The sequence below is a fragment of the Cydia pomonella genome, chromosome 8, assembly GCF_033807575.1.
Source record: "Cydia pomonella isolate Wapato2018A chromosome 8, ilCydPomo1, whole genome shotgun sequence".
In the NCBI taxonomy this organism is placed as follows: domain Eukaryota; kingdom Metazoa; phylum Arthropoda; class Insecta; order Lepidoptera; family Tortricidae; genus Cydia; species Cydia pomonella.
The window spans coordinates 18,311,155-18,335,847 of record NC_084710.1 but is presented as its reverse complement, the minus strand read 5'-3'; the positions used below and the strand labels follow the sequence as shown (position 1 = coordinate 18,335,847).

General features: G+C 37.6%; 2 protein-coding genes across 2 annotated transcripts in view; one reads left to right on the top strand and one right to left on the bottom strand.

Moving 5' to 3' along the window:
• Window positions 1-24,693, bottom strand: part of LOC133520763 (GTP-binding protein SAR1b) — a 356,904-nt gene that overhangs the window by 10,257 nt on the left and 321,954 nt on the right. The window lies entirely within an intron of this gene.
• LOC133520741 (uncharacterized) overlaps window positions 1-24,693 on the top strand; it is a 409,169-nt gene that overhangs the window by 349,751 nt on the left and 34,725 nt on the right. The window contains exon 2 of the mRNA XM_061855358.1: window positions 2,289-2,424. Within this exon, the coding sequence (XP_061711342.1) occupies window positions 2,289-2,424 (136 nt within the window). The remainder of the gene's footprint in view (window positions 1-2,288; window positions 2,425-24,693) is intronic.

The window sequence follows — 24,693 nt, the reverse complement described above, 5'->3', positions numbered from 1 at the left end:
AATAAGAGAGTATTATCGGGAAAATTCCTGCTTCATAAAATATTTCTGCTCATCACTAATCATTCCATGGAAATGCGGCGGGACCGCTCATAAATTAATCATTCACTCTGCTCTCTGCCACTTACAGACATTTCCTATTTTCTATCCTTGGGTTCGGGAAACTAAAGTTATGAATTAAGTTTTAAAATTATAAGGCTTCTTGCGCTGATCTAGTTAATAAACGGTTGCTCTAGCAATTACTTGATATTGCGAGGTAACTTCCCGTTTTTATGTCTTCTCTCAAAGCATTGGAATTCTGGAAAACCTTCAATTATTGAACGAACTTAGTGAGTGGAACTACCTACGTACATAAAAAAGGATTGGCTTCGTTAAGGTGTTGAAAGAAAAACGAACTGAAGTGTTAAACACATTATGCTGCGCTCTAGACTTGCAGCATACCTACATCGGAACTAATAAATTGTTGCGTTTTTTGGTTGCTAGTAATTATCTTAGCCGTATTGCACAAGACGACGAGCGGCCTGATTCTAATTTTATTATAACACAAACGTCACTTTTGACACTAACAGATCCGATCCATATCTAGATCTAATTTTTGACTATATACAAATTAGAATCAGGTGGGAATTATGACTAATCGACATTCAACTTATTTAAACGCAGATACTACAAAAAATGTATGAAACTACAAATTTTTAGATAGTTGATACCGACTGCAAACAAATTTCTATGCAGGGTGGGTTAGTTATCTCGGCAGCTGACTGTACATTATGATTACGGGTTGCAATAACACCATTTGGTCGGATCATTTAGTTCTGCTTGTGCAAATAACGTCCTTTCCTATTTCCATATGTACATATACTTAATTTAAACCCTCAACTTCTAATTTGCAGTAACTCACATAACCTAATGTTGAGGACTACATCCAATGCGATCCTTGCCGACCCGTAAAATAAACACAAGTGAAACATACCCGATTAATCAAACTACCTACACGGTAACCGAATAAACTGCGCCGGCAAACACGGCTTGCCGATGTATTTAAATATTTCACTTGTCCCGCCGTTCCGTTCTCGCTGATTCAATTATTAACGATTAAAGTCTCACTCAATCACCGACAAAAATGAGACCGAGCTTTTTACGAAGTGGATTTTGTATCTCATTAAATCGTCAGTCGCAAAGTCGACCTTGTTTGCTCAAAGTGTAGGTGGCTTTTAGAGGAATACCGGTACGGCAATGGCTTTATGAAGTATTCGAAATTCCCAAATTGATACGGCCAACAACGCAGTGGTGAAAAATGAAACACGACTCTATTGACAGAGTTATTGGGGCAAATTTACATTTTTAAACTTTAATAAACGTTATTAGGGCTTGTTTTTATTTTTATATAGTTTCCTGGATTATTTAACAAGTAAAAACTAAATTCTGTTTGATCACGATTCGTTTGAACTGGGCAGTAATGGTTAGTTTACATACTTTTGAAACGAGTTTTAGAAACGAATTCGCTTTGAGCTGGTGTGGTTTGGTGCTTGATTTTTTGTTTTTTATCAAACGAATTCTATAGCGAAAGGGTTTCGGTAAATTTGGGGTTTTCGAATAGATTCAAAAATATTTTGGTATTGGAATATTTTTTATACTCAGGCTTAGTCTCTGTTTGAGTTGAAATATACGCTACTACAAATGGTGTTTGAAATTCATTAAAACTAAACCATGTTGGACTGTGACGATCCAAGCGGGTGAGCTAATTAGAGGTTTTTTTTTAATAATACGTCATTATCACAACGTACTTGGTAAAAAGTTGTCTTTTAAACATTTCTAATAATGACATTATAAGTTGTGAGTAATTAATATGCACACAAAATGTATATGGGTGATTTAATGGTTAAATAATAGGTAATATGAATTAACTCTGGTCGACCACGAACAATAGGCCAATTCTAACATACTTAATGATATCAGTCACTGGTGCGTTTCCCTCGCGCCAATACATACACAGACAAGTCCGAGCGAACTGAACGCCCGAATGATAAGTAAATGACATCATTTAGATATTGTTTTGATTATTTAGATATCGTTTTGATATCAAGTGTACGTTTGAATTGAAATCTGAGTTTGTTCACTCTTAATTCCGACGTTTCGATACAAGTGCTGAACTGCTAACATCCGTGTCAATATGTTACTTAGCATGTAGTTCAAAAGGCATTTTATTTATTTATTAAATACTGTGTCATTAAATAGACTAGGTAGTATTTCTCCAAGACTTTTATTAATTAGTTACAATTTTGTTACAGGGGTGAAACTGACACCTTTCGTGCGCCACTGGCAACCGGCCGCATACGAGCGCGTGCGGCGGCGGCGCTCAGCGTCGCCCGCGCATGCGCCCAAACTGCCCAGCACCCTGCGCCTTTCCTTCCGCGCACATGACAGGTAACGGCTTCATTCATAAACACCGTTCGTGTGGCCCGCACAAGCGCTAAAACTGCCCGACACCCTGTGGCGCTCGGCGCGCTAGCGCACGCGCCCAAACTGCCACATTTAACGTGTCACGATTTTGATCTCTTATTTTGATACAACCTCGACGATCGCTCACGCTGATTGAGAAATCGTGAGTGAGATGCGCGCCAATCACCAAGACGATCGTCAAGGTCGTGTCAAAACCAGTTCAAAACCACAACAAGTTGTTAAATCTGATTTGGGCTCCCGATGTTGGACTTGACAGACGTTTATATTATATGTATTAAATCATATTTTTTTTGGATTCGTGTACTTAGTCAAAATCCAGAAACGCTCTATCAACCTTTTTGTACGCGTCTAAAATCCTGCGCCTCTCCTTTTGATCAAATTACAGATCATATTCAAATGCGCGGGCGGACTGACTTTTAATATAGTGCTTATTAGACGTGTGCGCCGCGCCGGCGCGCCGCCGCCGCCGGACTTTTTTACCACACCGCCGCCGCCGATAAATGATCGTGAAATCGGCGTGACCTTGAGTGTTAACAATTAATTATTCCACGTTGGTATTTAAATTACAATATGGATTTTTTTGTATTACATGATAACCAGTAACCAGTTGTCTGATAGATATCAATTAATTAAATGAAACTGAATAACCAGTTGCATAAACGATTTATGAAACTGAGTAACCCTCAGTATTCAGCGTCAAGAAAGATGAGGGAGCGATATATGAAGTAGGATTTATTCCTGTTAATTGTGAATTCACATTGCCTCACATACGAAGGTAGCATGCTCCGTCGTGGAAATACTTACAATTAACGAATCAACGAAAACACAGGGCCTATGTATCATGGGGCCTCAAGGTGGAAGAGAAAAGTAAAACTAACTGGCTAATGTTGCGACCGTCATCCTTGCTTATTTGCTTGTGTCTTAAAATGTAGTGGAGACCAGCAAAAATCTGAGAACATGGATGTGCGAATACTCTCGAGACCCTGAAAAAAGTCGTATGCCAAAAATGTCGAGAAATAGAAAGAGAGAGACAGGGCGACAGAGATTCAATTCACTATCAATCTGGCGAACCGCGCAAACGCTTGCCCCGCGGATATGTGCAAGCTGTAAATGGGTGAAGCAAAATTATCTGGTCCATTGTTGCTATGGTTACAGTCACCTGGATCACTGGGGCTAATATGACTTGTTACAAAAGTTCTTGTAACAAATTGTGCTACTATATTGTCGCCTGCCTGACGGAATAATAACAAGAAATATATCGAAATGGCGGCTTTTCTGAAGAAAATTGAAGATGAAAGTTCTAGAGAGGTCTGAAGATCAACCATTCCAAGACCAAAGTAATGGTAGTGGTAGTAGACAGGGCAAACATACTCGCTTTTACCGACGCACTCTGCATTACGAAAAAGCGAGTTAGTTTGTATATCTTATGTTAATAACCAGTGCCGGTGGTTGCACCGCCGAGATACGCCGAAGTGCTGGCATGGCACAGAGTGCTATGGGTAACCTCGACAAGATCTGGAATAGTGTTGAGTTGCTCACTCGTGAGGCACCTCATTTGTACTACTCATTTTGTTAAATTGTCGCAGAACTTCACACCGCATAAATGTCATACATCACTCCTCAATTAATTTTACTCATTTACTCGCGCCATGCTCGCGCGCATCACACACAGCTCTTACCACTCAAACCATTCAAACACTTCAAATTTAAAAAAAAACTCTCAGCCTTTCAAACCTTTCAAACTCACTCGCGTTCCTCACAACTCGCAAGAGAGTCGCGAGGCGCTCGGTGCTCGCCGACATTCAAATGAAGAAATGAGTCATTGACGTCATCATACTTCATCGCTCACACTATCAACTGCCCAACTACAAACCTTATTGCAAGGACAAAAGGTCCACCGAGAAATGCGTTGTGTTTGTACCATTCACTCGCCTCACTGTGACATCCCCTCAAAAATCCTTTCAAAATGAAACAATGAATTAGATTTACCGAAAGAGGGAGTGAGACAGACACGCGCCGTGCTTCAATAACACCTCATCGAAAATACGTTAAAAATGAAACACGAAAGAAAACAAGCGTAAGCGTCCGCAAGCTTACATACATATTACGCCATTTTGATCCTAGCATTGCTAAGTTACTTGTCAAAAGCGAAAAATCTAAGTCATCAAAGAACCTACCGAAGAAAGTTTTTTCTCTCTGTCGCACTTGTAATTTCATACGTAAGTGCGACAGCAAAGCAAAACTTCGTGGTTCGCGGTAGGCCTCCATATTTGTTAGCTATTATTGTACTAACGCGCATACCAGTATAACCTGACCTCAAGACTCATATTGCTGGTGTCATGTATAATCTGAATCAATTAGACTGGACAGTGAAATGGTTACTTGATAAGCGATTGAAATGCCAACCAAGTCTCACTGGGCATTTACGAAGCTAGCTTAGAAATAGTTATCGTTTAAGAGATCAAAATATTATTTAAATTATTGAAATATAATATAGTGGCGTACACAAAATATGATATTTTACATTAGTTTATTAATAAAAAAGTAAATATAATTTGTATAGGTGAAATAAACATGTACATTTTAACGATTTGAATTTGTAATACTTTTTGTTAACGTGCTTCGTATAGTATTTCGATCATTTATGATTTTGACATATTTATAGTACGAGAAACTCGAAAAAGTTGTTCGTAATCTTTAGTTGTGTTTTATAAATAGTGATCAGTGACCATTCTTATAATTATACCAAAATAACAATATATTATCATTGTTTTCGCGATAAAATATACCTGTGGGTCTTTCTTTGTGTCTTTTGCATACAAAAATCAAGTGTATATTACACGCCGGTGGCATTACCGCGCGAACGTTATTGAGGCTTTCGTTTGTTATCATATTACAATGCTATTATTACTGATAAATTATGAGGTGGTAAGTTAGTAATTTCTATATAATAATGGTACAAAAAATATTGGATTTGTTCTCCTTAGTTTGTTAATTGTTTGTTTGGTAGTTTATGGTTAGTATTTATTTCAATATATGTATGTTAACCTTAAAATGATATCAAGTAGCAAGGATTGATACTGAACAATCTAACAATAAAAATAATAAACTGCTAAATTAGAACAAGTTTCATAAAAGCATCAAATTAAGTTGCAATAGGATTTATGTACTTTAACTCCTTAGTTTGATTCTTAAATGTATGTCTTCTGTTGTTAAAGTTCTGTTTTAAACCTCCAGAATTGCACTCCAAGTAAATATTTAAAAGGAAGTTTAGCAATGCCTAAATATGTATTTACATTAAATATTGTTTGCTGCCGTTGGAGTTGATGGAATAGTCGATGCTGCAAAAGTGCTAGTACCTCTCCTCATTTGAAGTAAGACATTGTAACACCTCATTTTAGAGAATGAGGTACTCATACAAACTCATTTTAAATTGATGTCCTACCCATCACTAATCTGGAAGAACAGAGGTATTCGACGTGCAACTAAAGTGTTACGTATGAGCACTCGTCTTGTCAATATTCTAGCATGGTGCCGAAGCGTGGAGCCTCAAAAAGTCTGAGGTGGCAAAGGTTGTCGCTTTAAGATGTGGTGTTAACGAAGACTGGTGCTTATACCTTAGATCGCTAAAACAACAAACCCCTCCATTCTCAGAAAGCTCAATATCGCCACTCAGCTCTCCACAACATGCCATGGGTGAGCCCTTAGATTCTTTTGACATATTGTGCGGTTTCCAACGCATGATGTGGAAAAACACATGAATTTAGGCGGATGAATGGCAAACGTGCTCATTTTTTATGGGAATGATTAGAATATGGAGACTTACAGTTCGGATTGAAGGTCATTGGGAACGGGTAACCCTTTAATGCAAGTCAGTTACTAGAGAAATCAAGTTATTATACCTATCCTATATTCATTTACAAACCCTATTTTACTCACAGTCTATTCAAATCTATACGTAATTCAACGACCAGTGATCTGAATTGATCAAATTTGCAAGACAAACAACAAATTAATGATTTTTCTTAAGAAACCTGAAAGTCAAGGTCACGCCGATTTCACGCCGAAAACACGCCGCCGCCGCCGATTTTTTTGGCAAACGCCGCCGCCGATCATTTTTTAATCGGCGCACACGTCTAGTGCTTATTACTAACAAGCCAGATCTAAAGAGAAAAATCTATAAGTCTATCTTCTGTAAGTAGGTACCAGTTAGAAAACCAGTTAGTCAAAACCTTTTTTTTACGTGGCCGCCTAGCCGGAGAACTAGGACGGATATGTCGGACTCGAGGCCTAGGGGCCAAATACCGACTAAACCCTCGACGGTATGCCCGTCTCGCAGCAATGGTGGCGGTGACACGGACGCTGTAAGCATTCCACAGCGAACTTCGCCTGCTGCCGACAGCCGAGGCCGTCCCATCCTTGGACCCGAAGGACCTGGAGCCGAAGCTTCCCCTCTGGAAGGTAGTATGCAAGGCGACATCACACACTGGTCCCTCATGACAACCTCCACGCCGGGAAGAGATGGAAAAACCCCGGGTTTCACCCCTTCAGGTTGCCTTAGCGATTTTTATAGAGGTGGTCATCCTCGTAGCCATCACGCCGGCCCCGGCCAGCAGTGGCAACCCCCTCGGCCGTCATCATAGGCCCTCTGCCTAGACAGTTACGGCGACCGTACGAAATACGAAGTACGTACGAAGTTTTACTCAGGTCAGCGGCAGTCCTGTGCCCTCACACGCCCGAAGTCGCCCGGCCCGAAGGCCCCATCCGCGACCGCAGCCGCCTGGCCCAAAGGCCCTCCTCCAGCACACACTCGGGTGAACTCTCCTTCATTGAGAGGACACCCTGTGCGGAACCCCCCTAACCCCCCCACGACAGGACATTGGCAGCACCAGTAAGCAATTACTTGGAAACCAAGAGATTACTCACCGTTGCCCCCAGGGTGCACCGTCCCTTTCCCCCGGATCAACTGATCAAGAGGAATCAGAAGGGACTCGCCAGTCTAGGAGATTTCCTGTCCGTCTTATACCTGTACTTAAGGTATACCTAGTAACGGCACCAATAAAATAATACTCGTATTCGAAAACTGATCTTAAATACTTATTTTATATGATTTTTGGTTTAGGCCTCATTATTGGTACGACGTCCAGTATAGGGGTGTTTTCTATACCGAGCTAATATTTTTTTACAAAAATCGATTTATTAGCGCACTTGCCGCCTCGCCAGTCAACTCGGCGTCATAATCTATCGCCGCGTTCGAGGTTTTGCCTGTTTATATTTGTTCCTCGATGATTGATGTGCAATACCCGCCGGCAAACCAAACAGACTCCGAAACATGGCTTCCAAACTTATAGGCTGATGCAAGGTAAAATAAATTGAGGGACATGAGTGGCAAAAGCGTCGCCAGCCGATGGACCAGGGGGGCAAGCTTATATCACCGAAAGCATAGGGGCATACATTGTACTTAATATTTGTTCTCCAGGTTTGGGCAGACACAACTGTGTGTTTCACACAAGTCACACAAGTGTTTGGTTCATGTGTTCAGTTCATAACCGCGTTACGTCCGCCATTGCGGCATTTGATCACACACTCAATAAAATGTCATCTCGAGTACAAACGAAGTAAAATCAAATTGCTTTGTTTTTCAGATGTGTGACATTAGAATGTCATTATTAAATCAATATCTAGTTATCAATATGTACGTTTTCACAGATAAGAAATTCGTTGTAACAAAACAGTTTATTATGCTATGCTGGTCATAACTTGCGGTTATTGATAATAGTTTATTATATTATACAATTGGTTTGAAAAATTTTAAAATACTACAGTTGTACTATATTGTATGAATATTAATAATAACATTGCTATTACGATCCTATAGAAAAGCGCCGGTTTAGGTAGATATCACTGGTAGTCATTTAATTGACAAATAGAAGTGCTGGAGTAGAAAAAAATTGGAACTTAAAAGTGCACTTCTTGCACATTAGGTATAGCATTTTTTTAACTGTAGCAACATACACAACAACGCAACCGTGACAGCGTGTCATTATCAGTTGCAACGTTTGAGTTTTTGCCTGTTTATATTTGTTTTCCGATGATTGATGGCCCAATACCGCGTCGGCCCTTCGGGCTGCCTACATAAAACGTAACTGGCTTTCACATCCGTCGGTATAAATAATATACCTACACCTTATAAAACAAAGTCCCCTGCCGTGTCTGTCTGTATGTTCGCGATTAATTCAAAAACTACTGAACGGATTTTCATGCGATTTTCACCTATCAATAGAGTGATTGTTGAGGAAGGTTTGGGTGTATAATTTGTTAAGGTTTTGTGTAACACGTGCGAAGCCGGGGCGGGTCGCTAGTTATTAGGTATTTCAGCTATATTTAGAGTATTTGTCACTTACGAAGTAAGTTTTGAATAAATAAAGACGAAACAAACATTACCTTATACATGACCATTTTTCTTAAATTCATGAAAACCTTGTTTTTTATACATTTATCTAAATATTTCATGAACTTATCTAAGGTAATTAAATATCTACACAAAGTGGTAGGAAAAACGCAAACAACTTTATTAACCATAGATAAAAAATACTTAAAGTAAAAAAAGTTTTATTGCTTAGGAGTTTCTTCCCTGAAAAATCATTAGACAAACTAAATCGAATAGATTATTCTACGCCACTCGATGCAGTTGTCAATTATTTTCCAATTTAGACATGTTACAATGCTCTTACGATGAAATGCAATATTGCTAGGAGAGGCGCATCTGCTACATATATTTTAATTAAGTTATATATGTTGCGTATATATGGGAATATTGTGCAGCAAGCTCTCGTTAAGCCAAGACTTGACGCGTATATACGTCGGGTAATAATTACGTAATTTAGCTCTCCCGCCCGATTTAGATTTAAGAACTTGTTACAGTTTGGATCAAATATTTATTTTGATTTGACCTTGAAGATTGCTCACGTGAGAAATGAAGTGAAAATCGTACGTGAGATGCGGGCCCATGACCAAGCCAATCGCCAAGGTATGTATGTAGATATGTAAACACTTTGTTCTACATATGACAGAATACTAACACAATCTAACAAAATATATACACAGTACAAAGGCAAACTGTTCCCTATATGGTCAATGTCGTAAGCCCAGTTCAAAACCAAATCGCAAAATTAGAATTGAACTCCTCTTCCATAGGATTGAATTCTCCTGCGCCGCTTCGCGTTCGCGAGTTATTCGCTCACGTAAGCCGCTGCGTAAGAATGTATAGTACTGAGCTTCTTAACTACCACTGTAAAGAAATATCTCTTCAGCGAAAATACTACGCAATAGTCATTAGTTCCTGTTTTGCGTCGATAAAATACCTATATGAGACCTCATGAATGTCAAGAATCGATTAATACAATGGTATAATTCAAGGCAGATCAAAAAATCGGCCAAGAGCATGTCGGGCCACGCTCAGTGTAGGGTTCCGTAGTTACTCTTCCGTCACAATAAGCTAAACTGGAGCTTAAAGTTTAATAAATTGTTAACCAAGGGATGAAACGGCACCTTTCACGCGAGTTAAACAAATAGGCTGCATAATCAGTACCTAATTAAAGTAAGTCTTTTTACTATGGGAGAAACTTTTTGCGATAACTCAAAAACAGCTAAACTGATCATGTCTGCTATAGTTTTCATTTAATGTCTTTCTTAAGCTCTACTTCCACGATTTTTTTCATATTTTTTGGACCTATGGTTCAAAAGTTAGAGGGGGGGTACACATTTTTTTTCTCTTTCGGAGCGATTATCTCCGAATATATTCACTTTATCAAAAAATGTTTGTTAAAGACCCCTATTAGTTTTGAAAGACCTTTCCAACGATACCCCACACTGTAGGGTTGAAGCAAAAAAAAAAATTCACCCCACTTTACGTGTAGGGGAGGTACCCTCAAAAAAAAATATATTTTATTGTACGACTTTGTCGGCTTTATTGATTTATATATCCATACCGAATTTCAGCTTTCTAGCACTAACGACCACGGAGCAAAGCCTCGGACAGACAGACAGACAGACGGACATGGCGAAACTATAAGGGTTCCTAGTTGACTACGGAACCCTAAAAAGAGATGGCGGGAAGACCTGTACGCTTTTTGCAGCGACTGGCGGGAACATGCACCAAACCGTTGAGTGGCGGAAGAATGGGAGGTCTTTGTTACATAAAAAAAAATCTTTTTCGAAGATAACAAAAACACTTAAGAACGAAATTTGAAGTCTTATTGTTGTGGTCCAGTAAATTACCTGTTAGTAGTTATTCCTGTAAAATATCAATAATCCTGGTCCTGTACAAGGTAATACTTCGGGTAAGTGTAGCTGCGGGATAAGTGTGGATGTGGCAGGCCTTCACACTGTGTTTTTTGCGAGTTTACACAGGAAGTAGCCAATGTATTAACTTGAAACTAATCCATGTGTAAAGGCTGCGCTATAATGTGAAGGCCAGTATGTCACACTTACAAACTCAGTATCTATATCAGCACTAAAATAAATAACGCTCCGAGCGTGCGTTCCTTGGCCCTCGGGTTAATAGTTCTTTTTTCAACTTTTGCCTACGAAATAGGCTCTCTAGACACTACTTAGGATCGCATTTGATAAGCAACCACCCCTATTACCGATAGCATTGTCCGACTCATCGGAATGTGCTCCGAACTAATCCATTTCCAACACTTGTTCATCAACATAACATCTCACTTCGCCTTACCCTTTTAATTTCAACTTTATTCAAGCGCTTGTAGGTTGACTATGCTATGATTGTTGTAGGATAGATAAGAGGTTGTGTATTTATATAGTTCATTCGTAAATGTATCGACCATCGAGTGGAGTGCAGGGGTGTTATTCCAAACGGTCGCTAAACAAGGACTTCCTGCCTCGCACACAGCTAAACTCTGGAATGAACTGTCGCCTACGATACGACCTTCAAACCTTCAAGAAAAGAGCGTACTCCCATCTTAAGCATCGCACTCCTCTAGTGTTGCAGGTGTCCATAAGCGACGGTAATTGCTTATCATCTGGCAATTCGTCTGCTCTTTACCCTCCTGTATCATAAAAAGGAGGAGTTGATGGCTCGGGAATAAAGAAGAGAAGGAAAATATAGCTATCAAAAACATAAAAGTTAAAATGAGAGCCGGAAGTACGCAACTATAGTTTGGTATACGAAATCTTAATTCAACCAGTACAGTAGATGAGAAGGTAAAGACTATAATTATGTTTCGATTGGTGTTTTTTTGTAAACGATGCTCCAGTGACGAACCCTTGCCAAACTATAATTCTTACTGTCGAGCTCACGTTACTCTGGTCCTCTCTACCCGACTACCTGCGCTGGCACCAGCGACTAGAACATAACACTACTGGTCCATTCCCTTAATTAAAACGTTTTCCAGTGGACAGCCGGTGGCCAGCGTGCCTTATTTATACTGCTTTGTGATTAGGAAATTAACTATTGAAAACTTTATGGCTCTCTACCGTAAAACCTGGTTTCGTGGTTTGTTTGTACAAAGGACTGCCCTCGGAAAAATTGCTGTGTGTATTTAACAATAAGTTTAGCATGTTTTATTGTATATGTTGTCGTATTTATATAATTTGTATTTTTAATACAACTGCAAATTTAAACGAGACGTAGGTTTTAGTGTTTTTTTTTTATTTATTCCTAATAAACAGAGCGTTATTGTTAATAAAAAATCAAGCGGCATTGAATTGCGTTCAGACCATAATCATCACTTGTGACAGTTGTGACGTTGCGTCAGTAAGCGCGACGTTTTGAATAAAACAAAGTAGTGATACATTGCGTGCGGAATGACTTTATAGGTTTAAGTCATAAATATTTAGTCAAGTTTAGTGTTGCGCTTATAACATCTAACATGTTCCATAATGTTATAAAACATTTTACAGTGCTGAAAATTGTTGTATAATATTAAAAGTTATACAACGTTACATTTTGTTATAATTTGTGATAAAATGTTACACATCAAATGTTTCATCCGACAGTATAGTTCGTGCCGTCCAAGATGACGCACAGATTTGTCAAATCTAACATTTAATAACATGACACGAAGAGTCAAGACACGCGTCTTTGTGAATGACACGATCTATAACCTTAACACGCAAACGAAGTCACGGGCAGAGGCTTGTTATCAACTAACTTGTATAAGTTTTACGAGCGGCATTAATCGTGTACATTAATCACTTGTGAGGTTGGGTCAGTAAGAGCGAAGTTTTTAATAAAAACAAACATTGCGTGCTGAATTCATTTATGAGGAAAAAAATCATACATCTTTAGTAAAACATTTGAATGTATGTTCATTAAGGCCTGTTCTTTATCAAATATATGCGGGTACGATTAGCATTCGCCCGCTTCATTGCCTACGTAGAGGTCGGTAAAATTTCAACTCCTTTTTGCCCCCTTAGGGGTTGAACTTCCAAAAATTAATTCTTAGTGAAGCTTGGCTGAACTCTGGTGAATATACTTATATTTAAAATTTCAAGTCCCCATCCTAAAGCATTTAGGCTGTGCGTTGTCGGTCAGTATCGGCTGTATTATATATTTTTGTATACGGTTTCTAAATATGTCAACGTTTCAACGTAATTATCGTAATGAATGAAAGACTTGACCATACTCCTCCGTATTTGATTAGACGGGCCCTGCGGGGAGAAGTTACTTTGGGAGTAAATAAATTATAGTATAGATAACATAATACCACTGCCGATACGCCACTGTCATGCACGTGCGTCAGTGCACTTATGGGCACAGGAAACAGTAAGCTATAGTAGTAAGTAGTATGTATCCATATACAAAAACCAAGTCCATACTTGGTTCAGTGCAGGTTTAGTAATTTTTCATTAGGTATTCCAAAATTGCCAAGAATAGGAAACAAATCAAATTATTTTATGATGTTGCAGTTGTCCTTGGGCAACGGTGGTGCTTACCATCAGGCAATTCGTCTGCTCGTTTGCCTCCTATATCTTAAAAAATGTGTTATTTCAAGTAGCAACACTAGGTACTAGGTATATAAATTATGAACCAAACTAGATGTCATATACGAGAGGACGCCGTAAGCCTTTCAAGAGATTGCATACTGCATATACTAGAGAAAATTGGACCCATGCCGCAGCCACGGTCCGAGTGGCCGAACGGTCTAGTCTAGGTACCTGCCGTGAATGCAATTCGATTCCATTCCTTGACACTGAAGACCTTGGTACTATTCGTAAATGATATGTGTTTCAGTTTATTGCCAATAATGCCGTTAAATATCTTCTCAGTCAGTAATTGTGCAAACGTAGAAATGGGAAAGGTGGACGGTAGAAGGCCTAAAGGACCAAGTCCATCGAGATGGTGTGACCAAATATCCGCCCAGATATCACACTAAGCAACTTTTCACAAAGCAACAGACAGGGAGAAGTGGAGAGCTGCCCTAGGGAAAATTAGCAAGCGGATTCACAATCCTCAGTAAGTAGTGAGGGACCGACTTAGAAGAGAGAGTAAAAAAGTGTCATATCTTTCATTATGTGTGTAATCCGTGGCTGCATGCCCCCGGCGCACCACAGCTCCTCTAACTACTGAAGGCTGCATTAATACTACATGTGTACGTAAAGTCCGTGGAACTCAAGTTTGCGGCGTTTCATCCTTTACAGTACGTGTGAAGAGAGTTTAAACTAACTTTTTGTTAATATTTGATACAAGTTTAAAGTTATGTTAAAGTTGTGGTACTTACCAAAATATAGCGTTAACTACCTAATTATCAGTGCCCCTCAATAAGTATTCCTCTACAAGTGTGAAAATAGATATAATACAGTGGTAGCCAAACTATTTAATTTTAGCTACCACTGTATTACATCTATTTTTGTACTTTTAATGTGTTTATGTGGAGTGTGTTGTATGTTTAATGTCTTAAATTTCTATGTGTGTAAATTACATGAAATAAAAAGAAAGAAATAGCTACCTTACGTTATCCTATTTCTTTTAAGGCAGGTTGACAGGTCTCAAAGGTTGATACAAAACAGTGTCCAAATTTAAGACACTGTTGTGTTAACCGTCAACAGGTTGTCAGTGTCCAAATCTCAGTTCCTACATCACAAAACCACGTCGTATTTTTATCGTGATGAACTCAGTAATAAAGTAACTTTATTACCGTATTAACATTTTTATAATAGAAAGTAAGTACTAGACGAGAAGTATTTCTATCACGAAGTATAAAAACTAATAATAAGTACGAAAACAAAAAGAGACAGATACAGACTTAATGAGATAGAAAAGAAAAAAGAACTCTTATACTTGTTATATTAAATGAACGTAAACCAGCTTCGGTGAGCACTAACAAGAATAAATAAATTACGTTATCAAATCAAATATTTGTTCCATCACAAACTTATTTCCATTTGTAAATTGTGTTTACGCTCGATTACGTTCTATATATATTAATTATGTTATTCTTTTGTCTACAAACTATTTATTTTACGAGTTTTTGTAGAGTTTCAGTGCAACAAAAACGAACTGAAGTTAGTTTAAGAATTTTAAGATATCTGATTATTACAAGTATCTTAAGGATTTCTCACATGGTACGATTAATCGCTTCGATCAATCTGACGAGAATCGTGACGATCTGTCCCTTCGAAATTGCCAGCCATACACGGAGCAATTAGTCGTTACGATCGGTGCGCGAGGCAAGCAGCGCGTGCGGCGCCTGCATCAAGAATGAGACAAAAACTAATCGTTGATCGCAAAAAGCCATACAATGGCGATTCATCGTTGCAATATTCTTGTTTGGTCAGGTTTTTGTTACGATTTCCGATATCTTTTTCCATTAAGTAAATCGTATGTAAAGATGAATCGTACCATGAATGAACGCCTTTAAGTACCATGTTATTGTATGTGGTGGATTTCAATTCTCGATATATTAAGTTAAACTTAGATTTGCAATTGGGTGGTTAACATATCGAATTGTGTAGGTACCCTTATACGAGTGAATGCTGTAATACAAGAGAATTTTCATCTCTTTTTGTTGTGTTAGGGATCCGGAGTGCTCCAATTTACTTTAATACTCAGGAATGACCTCTTACAGGGTTGAAATAGGCCAATTACGAAGACCAATTACTTACGTTTTGATATCTAAATTATGTCCCCCTTGGTTTTTCGCTCACGCCCATAAATGCACGCGCGAATAATAACATCATTTAGACATCGTCTTGACATTAAAATGTAAGTTCGAATTGGTCTCTTGGAAGTATTTATGGAAGTGCCAGTAACGAGTTCTACGCTGGCTGGATGGCTACGAAGCGTAGCTGTACTCGTAGCACTGCTACGATTCCCATCGGCGAGCAACTTGAATCACGGCCTAATTCGAAGAATGATTAAGACATACGTTTAAGATCTTGGAAAGATTTTTTAAAGATAGATAACTAAACGACATGTCATTATTGACGTTTATTTCGATTCCGCTGTGATCCCAATAAGATACTACGATATTTCTAACGTCAAAGTGATATTGCTTGCCCGAATCGAGCTGTTTCTGTCAAATTATACGACGTACAAACGATATGTAAATGAGTTCTTAACTAAACCAGAACTTTTCGTTATCGTAAGCTCATTAATGCTTGTACTAAACGACGATATAAATAATATATAATTTTATATAAATACTTATATACATAGCAAACTCCCATAACTCAGGAACAAATATTTGTGATAAACAAATAAATGCTCTTACCAGGATTTGAACCCTCCTGCTTCGTAGGCAGGGTCACACCTACTGAGCTAGGAAGGAGGCAATCAAAAAAATATCTAATTACAGCCGCAATATCCAGAGACAAAAATGGGGCCTACGTTTGTATTGAGAAGCGGCCTTTCCTCTTAAAGTGGGTGATTTTGTACCGTGAAAACCGTACTTAATAATTCGATATTTTCAATGTCGGACGCGAAAAAAGCGGCTGTAATTAGATTTTTTTTTGATTCAACAATAATGTCAACATTATTATGGAAATCATTTTTACATTATTTGATGTATTTATCTATTGTAAAAATTAGGAGCGAAAGACAGATTTCATCCATATTTTTAAATGCTCCTAACTTTTATAATAATTAAGAATACGAAACAAATCTAGGGCATAGCTGTACTTGATACGAGTATACAACAAATTGTGTCAAAATATTTTCATTAATTTTAATATCCAGAGAGGAAAATGAAGACTATTACGTTTGTATGAAAAGCGCTATTTTGCGCGGGTCCTCCACTTTTGGTATTAACTGAGTTGGCTCAACACAAAATACTAAATGGGTACACTAATTGCACGCGTTTAGGCAAATGGGACGATTAACTTTAAGCTAATGATTACCGATTCTTGTTACGGGACGGTTTTGTATTTTATTTTATTGTAGTTGTTTAGTTAATTTCATTTGAGTATTATTCGTTCGTGGAACGTATTTGCAATTGTTAGCGTTTGCGAGAGCGCAATGTAAGTGTAGTTTTGACGACCGGTTTGGCCTAGTGGGTAGTGACCCTGCCTACGAAGCTGATGGTCCCGGGTTCAAATCCTGGTAAGGGCATTTATTCGTGTGATGAGCATGGATATTTGTTCCTGAGTCATGGGTGTTTTCTATGTATTTAAGTATTTATAAATATTTATATATTATATATATCGTTGTCTAAGTACCCTCAACACAAGCCTTATTGAGCTTACTGTGGGACTTAGTCAATTTGTGTAATAATGTCCTATAATATATATATTTTTTAAGTGTTTTCAGTATAGTGTTAAGAGTCCGCAGCAAGCTCGAGACTCCATACAAACGTAGTTACGGTCTCACTTTAAAACGACTTGCTAGATTGCTCTGAAACTTTGTACTTACGGTATGATAACTATGCCTGTAATTAGTGTATGTAGCTTCAGATACCATACTTAAAAAATACAGCGAATTTACGTTATTCGTACAAAACTGGTTTTTGCTCTATTTTGTTTGTTTTATAAGCTAGAGCTATATAAACTGTATATGCAAAGTTTCATTATAATCCAGCATGTAGTTTAAAAATGAGAACGAAACTCCGTTTATATGGGAAGGTGAAATTCGGCCGAAATTCGAGTGCTTTTGAGTTCTCTGTTTGAAGACTCAACTCTTTTTCAGACTCATATGATAAAGTCAAAGGTCGAGTCCTTTTTAACTTTTGAGAGACCCGAGTCTTGTAAAGATTGGAGTCCTTTTTTGATAACTCTCAATTTACTACCGAAAATTTCAAAATTTTAATGTTAATTTAAAATTGATATGTAAGATACACAAATCATATAATAACGCATATTATTAATATAGATAAAACCTATAAAATTCTTGATAAAGTATTACTATTACGTATTAAAAGACTTTTGTCTAACTCGGATGATCATATGTAGATACTTCTTCTTCTTCCTCGCGTTGTCCCGGCATTTTGCCACGGCTCATGGGAGCCTGGGGTCCGCTTGACAACTAATCCCAAGATTTGGCGTAGGCACTAATTTTTACGAAAGCGACTGCCACCTGCCCTTCCAACCCAGAGGGTAAACTAGGCCTTGTTGGGATTAGTCCGGTTTCCTCACGATGTTTTCCTTCACCGAAAAGCGACTGGTAAATATCAAATGATATTTCGTACATAAGTTCCGAAAAACTCATATGTAGATACTATATAATATAAATAAATTAATAGTTTAAAAACACTAGAAAAACACGCTTTTATAAATGCACGTAATAATCGTGGTCAAAGTTCATTACAAGACTTTTCTAACAAATCCAAACATTCCAAACACAGCTATGATACGATGTTCCATCATGAAGTTCCAGTTCATATCTTCCGGCTCATCATATTATTGTATTGTCATCAGAACTACATACAGCTGCCAATTTTCATGACGCTACGATCCTGGGAAGATGGTTAAATTTGTTACCTAAGATTCCATTACATAGTTAGTTACATACAGGTCGACCTAATAAAAGCGTGTTAATAAGGGTTACATACCACTTGACCAATAGTAATCGTTGTCTACTATTATTTTTTATTTTTTTTAATTTGTGTTATTTCAAGTAGAAATCCTTTATTAAATAAATATCATACAGAAAAAGTGTTCCAGTGCCCAGGGCTGGAATCGAGCCAGCGTTCTCTGATATCGCGGCTAGTGCGGAGCCCCTCGGCCTAATAACGGTCGCCTTTCTATTTTCAACACCAGTTTGGTAGATAATCACTATTTTCTTTTTTTTACCAATCCAGGCAATGTTTGACATGATGGGAAATGTCGAATAACCATTTTGCCATTGAAATCGATATCTATATGTGTTCAGAATATTTTGAACTATAAAAGTGTATTTTTTTAATTATAGTCATCTTATTGATTGTGTGAAAAGTAAATTGTTAACAGAAACTTATTTTATATCATATCATATAATTTATTCAGTAATAATCATACATTGTCATTGATATACAAGTCAATAAAAAGCTAAAATAATAAATACAGAATAAAATTAAATAGAAAATTACAATGTCAATATATATTAAGCTAGATTGTTAATATTTTTATACAAGTACAAAGTATCAAGTCTCATTGTTCGCATTCATAAACTCATTCACTGAGTAATAGGCCCTTTGAATCATCATTTATTCAGTTATAATCATACATTTTCATATAATACTTAGTTACTAGTATATTTTATTTTATGCTTGGAGGGACTGCTTTTGTCACCGTCTTTATGCTCGTAGTTGTAGTAAATTATTCCAAGTTATAAATACACGGCGCAAGCCAGACTTGTAATAATACCCCAGTGCCCTATTCGCAGAATATGGTTTTAATTTAGGCATAGGCATAGTTTTGTAGTACTATTTTATTTCAGCATTCCTTAACTTGAGTAAACACAATACCTAATTATTAATTATCTCTTCAGTAATTTCACGACAGTGCGTAATTACGTACCACATTTCCAAGTCTGCATCCTTATAAAAAGTCTATTTACGCCGTCTATTCCTGTATTTCAGTAAGGAGATTACGAATACATTGATGTCGAGTCGAGCAACCGTGGCATTCAGCCACAGACCACCTCAACTATCAGACAGAGCACATAAGACAATCGAAGTCACATAAGTACTCCTATACAAGTTTAGAGGGAGCTTGTCCACTTATTTCAATTGCGTCCACAATTACGTATAAATTAAAAATAATAACAAAACTTTGAGGGCTTTTTTGTGAAATTTCTCTAGGCGCATTGGGCATTTTTTGATATGGGAAAAAACCATTGAACTCGCAACACTATTACCGTTAACTGACACCTCTGTATATAAGTATGTACATATATTGTGTATGTATATACACAGATACACACGTATGTTGGCATTTTTTGAGATGGGATTCAAGTTTTCACTTCTGTCGTCACTCCCCGAGTGTCAATGTTATTGTTTTATATTTTTTTGGGCTTTGTGGGCCGTAAAATTGCACGTATGTGATGACTTCAAGCTCGTTGTAAACGCTTCACAATGCGGTGTCTGTGTAGTCTATACATTCAAAACAGATATTCGCTTACATATTCAACAGCTCTAATGGTGAAACTTCATAATCTGGGAACTACGTACTTAACTTACATGCCGCTGTACCTATTTAAATGTAGATCGTGAGAGTTAGCTCGGTTCTTGGTAGTTTTGTGGTTTGAGATTTTGCCGTAACATAATGGTGAGCCTTTCAATGAGCGTCCAACGTGCCGGATGGGACACCAGAGCTAATTTGTCTGATTTTCCTTGGAGACCTGTAGGAAAAGGGTTGTCTCTAACGAACCCTCAAATCGGTCTGTTACAGATTCTTTGCAGAATGCAGCATCAGGCTTATTTGTGTATGATATTATATTTTGAAATTCAAAAATTTATTTCTAAAATGTCATTCACTTAAAACTTCAGTTCTTAGTTCATATAGGGAGCGTGCATGAACTATAGAAGGCAGCACAGGAGCCGTCAGATTTTTGGCGCGAGGCGTAAATGTGATGTTTTTTGTTCCGATGGAGCCCACAAGATGGCAGAACCTACTATGCACAAGAAAACACTTGACGTGTAAATGTGCCTGTTTATGGTTCCGATTCAGACCACAAGATGGCAGACCCTCCAACGCGCACGGTCCCTATTGGTTAGTAGTGTCATAGTTATGATTTGACGAACCTTTTTGGAGTGAATATTTGTAATAAACCATTAATATCGAAGGTAAATTTCCTTTTTATTTATTATTTCGAATCATAGAGGACATCCACCTTTTTAACGGAGGGAAATATAATCAGAATATTCGAAGGAAGCCGTTGGGAATAGCGAGTGGAAGCTATATGCATTATGTTCAGAATAATTTGCAAACGTTTCGTTTCTCAGTGGTAGAAGGTAAGAGAATGGTCCTGAATATTTATTATCGAAAATATTATAGTATTTAACTATTATAAGAGAAAAATAGAAAGCAGGATTATTTGTGTCGTCTCAGAGATTACACTCAGTGTGACCATTATCATCATAGTTTTATGACCAGTACCTATAGTTTTAAATGCCCTCGATTTTAACGTACTTTGTGAAAACCATAGAACTGAACATTTTGTGAAAACCATAGAACAGTACCCCTAGTGGAAATTTGATCGACATCATAACGTGACGAACGCGTTTGCGTTAAGTCTCATTTTGTATAGGATTTTGAGTTTCCAAAACGTCACGCTTGGCGCACTCTTTCTAAATCCAATACAAAATAAGACTAAACGCAAACGCGTACGTCACGTTTCGAAATCGAATTTATTTACACTAGGGGTACTGAATATTGACTAGCAATGTGCCAAAGATATTTATTGCATAGTTCCCATGAAACCTTCGTACAGATAATTCCGATTTCTGACACTTGAAATAGACGCCAATGAGTGACGTAAATATTAATTGAAACAGTCGTCAACAGTTAACCACATTAAGTAATAAATTCCTAAATTGAACGGGAGCATTCTAAGTGGAAATTTTCATAAGAATTTTCTCATGAAATTTTCCAGAAATTTTAGGAAATTTTGAGAAGTTCTGCAATTTGCACATTACTACTATTGACACACAACAGATTGCTGAAATATAGCGACACTTTTGAACTTTGTGACAACTTCATAATACTTACAAGTTGTGAAGTAATGAAGTTAAAGCTACTTAGCGCTTACCTGCGAGACAACTGTCCCGAATTTTCTGGCTCATTTCACAGGATAAAATGTTCTTAAAAACTTTCTAAGTACGAAATGACATTACCGATACTTACTTCCACATCGCGAGGTCACGCCTCTGAATAAGTAATGAGAACTCAAATCCTATTTTTCAAGAGTTCTACGATGAATTTAGTAGTGCCCGATAGAACTTTCAGTTTCGGCATAAAAATCATGTTTCTGCTAAAGTTTCGGTTTCGGAAAAAAACCGGCGGACCTTTCGACCTCGCCGAAACTATATTTTTGGTAGTGTTCGACCGAAGTTTCGGTTTCGGCTTCGGCAGGTTTCGGCTATAAATCATGCTACGCCCGCGAAATACTGTCATTGCGTCGTGCTAAGCCTGGCCTACTGGTGGTGGTGGTGGGAGACTTCACAAGATATTCGGAAGAGAAAGAATGGGGTTTTGCCCAATTCTGGGATGCTTTGATAAAATAACAATATGGTTATTCTTTGAATAGGTACTTTATTTAATAACGATATTTCTATTTACAAGCCCACAGTGTCCTAGTGCTTGGCTCTACTGTTAAACTCTTATTATAGTTTCAATATGCCGCGCCATATAAGATCGTTTATAAGCCGAGACGTTACGGACGCGCGTAAAGTGCCGTTCGCGAATGTTAATAAAGACATAAAAGTCGGTGCCGGTGGTAAAATTTAAATTGCGTGCCACAGGTTATGCCAAGAAAAGCTTCACAGCGTACATAATTCATAATCGGTTTTACGTAAATAGGATTACAAAAATAAGACTTGCTTATACTCATTTAGGATGTCTCAAGTGTCTCAGCGAATAAAAACATACCTGAGAGGATGGTGCGTCGCATTTGAGATTTAATACGACTTATATTATTAATTAGAAACACATTTATTTCAATACACATAGTATGTAAACAATACATCGTGGGCCCATATAACCCGACAGATTTGAACCACGCAATCCTGATGTCATAAGAAGCAGAAATGTTATATGACTTTTCGTCAATTCGGCAAAAAAACGTTTTTTGTGTGTGTCGTGTGTATTTTCTGCACACGACACGTTATTTGTTTTTACATCTCGACGAAAAAAAACATTGCAACGAATTAATAAAGGTTTTATTATTATTTTATTTATTTGCGAGTTTCCTTTAAAATGTCAGTTATATTAGGTATGTCTAAACCAATTAAGTCACATAGTGACAGCGTCGCAGCCAAAAAGCCGTTTTTCACAGTTATTAGTTACAGAAACAAACTTTCACAAGAATTGTCATTATCTCTCTAAAACAAGACCGATTTCAGAGAACTTTGTATGACTTGTTAGTCTCTAAATGCGGTATCTTGATTTTGTACTTGGTCTGCTTCACGGAACACCAACTGCGTGCCTTTACTGGTCGAGCGTGCGACCAGTTAAAGGCATTTGTCGAGCGGTTATTCGACTTAATAATACCTGAGTAACCAGTTTATAATATTTTTACCGTAAATTTTTCTGTAATGGAAATTTTACTATTATGAAATTATTATACACTACTTACCATTGAATAACACTGGAATTTCGTTACCAAGTTCCCTTGGAACTATTCGCTTGTCTTCGAGTTCACAATCAGGCGGGAAGTTTTTGAAAGTTAGCGTTTACGCGAGTACTTGCCACTTTTGTGGTTTGAAAGCGTTCCCGAGTTTGCAATATTTTACAGGCTGCAGAAATATTTTCGGTACTAATGCTTTTAAAATATCTTGACACGGACGTTATCTCTACTAATATTATATGCAAAAGAAACTTTTGTCTTTCTGTTACCTCTCTACGCTAAAACCGCTGACCCGATTTAGATCTGTACCCCTAGTGTAAATAAATTAGATTTTGAAACGTGACGTACGCGTTTGCGTTTAGTCTCATTTTGTATTGGATTTAGAAAGAGCGCGCCAAGCGGGACGTTTTGGAAACTCAAAATCCTATACAAAATGAGACTTAACGCAAACGCGTTCGTCACGTTATGATGTCGATAAAATTTACACTAGGGGTACTGGTATGGAGATCGTTTGAGGCACATATAGTACAGGACATATATAGTCTGTCAAACCATTTCTGTCTATAGATAAAAGCAGCAAATTTAAAAAATGTAGGCGCGAATGGTTATATAATGGTTATTGTCCCATAGAAAATTTGAATTTCGCACCTTTTTCTACTGACAAAGTTGTTTGACCGGCTATAGTATAGTTTTTACAGTACATATGGTGCTACTTTTCCGCACTAGTGCGTAAATTAGCACATTATGTAACTATGTCGAAACTTTAAAGAGCCATATGTACTGTAAAACGTTGTACGATACATGTGCGAATAGGTAATTCGCAACTCGTGTCGATTTAAAACACTCCCTTCGGTCGTGTTTTAATTTATCGCCACTCGTTTCGAATTTCCTATTTTTCGCACTTGTATCGTAATGTACTATTGTCAAGTACCATCATCATCCACGCTGACGAAAGCCGTGAGCAGTAGCTAGCTGTTAAATTAATTCATTGGGAGTCGTGATAGTTGTTTTGAAAACGTTATTTTTTAAAACTACGTGTTGGATTGTAATGAATCTTTGCAGATACAATGTCATGAGGTACATCTATGTCTGTAATTAGTTTTATAGCTCCGGATGAAAAGAAACGAAAAAAGAGCAAAAATAAGTTTTGTATGATAAACTTAAATTCTCTGTATTTTTACTATGGTATCTGAAGCTACATAAACTAATTACAGGCATAGATATAGCATATCCTATTGTAAGTAGAGCCTGACCAGAACTATATGATCATTGTCAAGAGGGCGCTGTTATTCTCATGTATAGGGTGACAGTTCATTTTAGTATGAAAAATTTAGTTCTAATGAAATTCCGCAATATGGCGCGTGATCAATATAGGTCAGGCTTTACAAAGCTTCGGGGAAATCTATGTTGTAACTGACTTTGTGTCTGTAGATTAATAATTATTGTTTGTATTATTGTATTCCAAACATAATTTTAATCTTGTCTATAAAAGCCAAAGGAGAATATTTTGA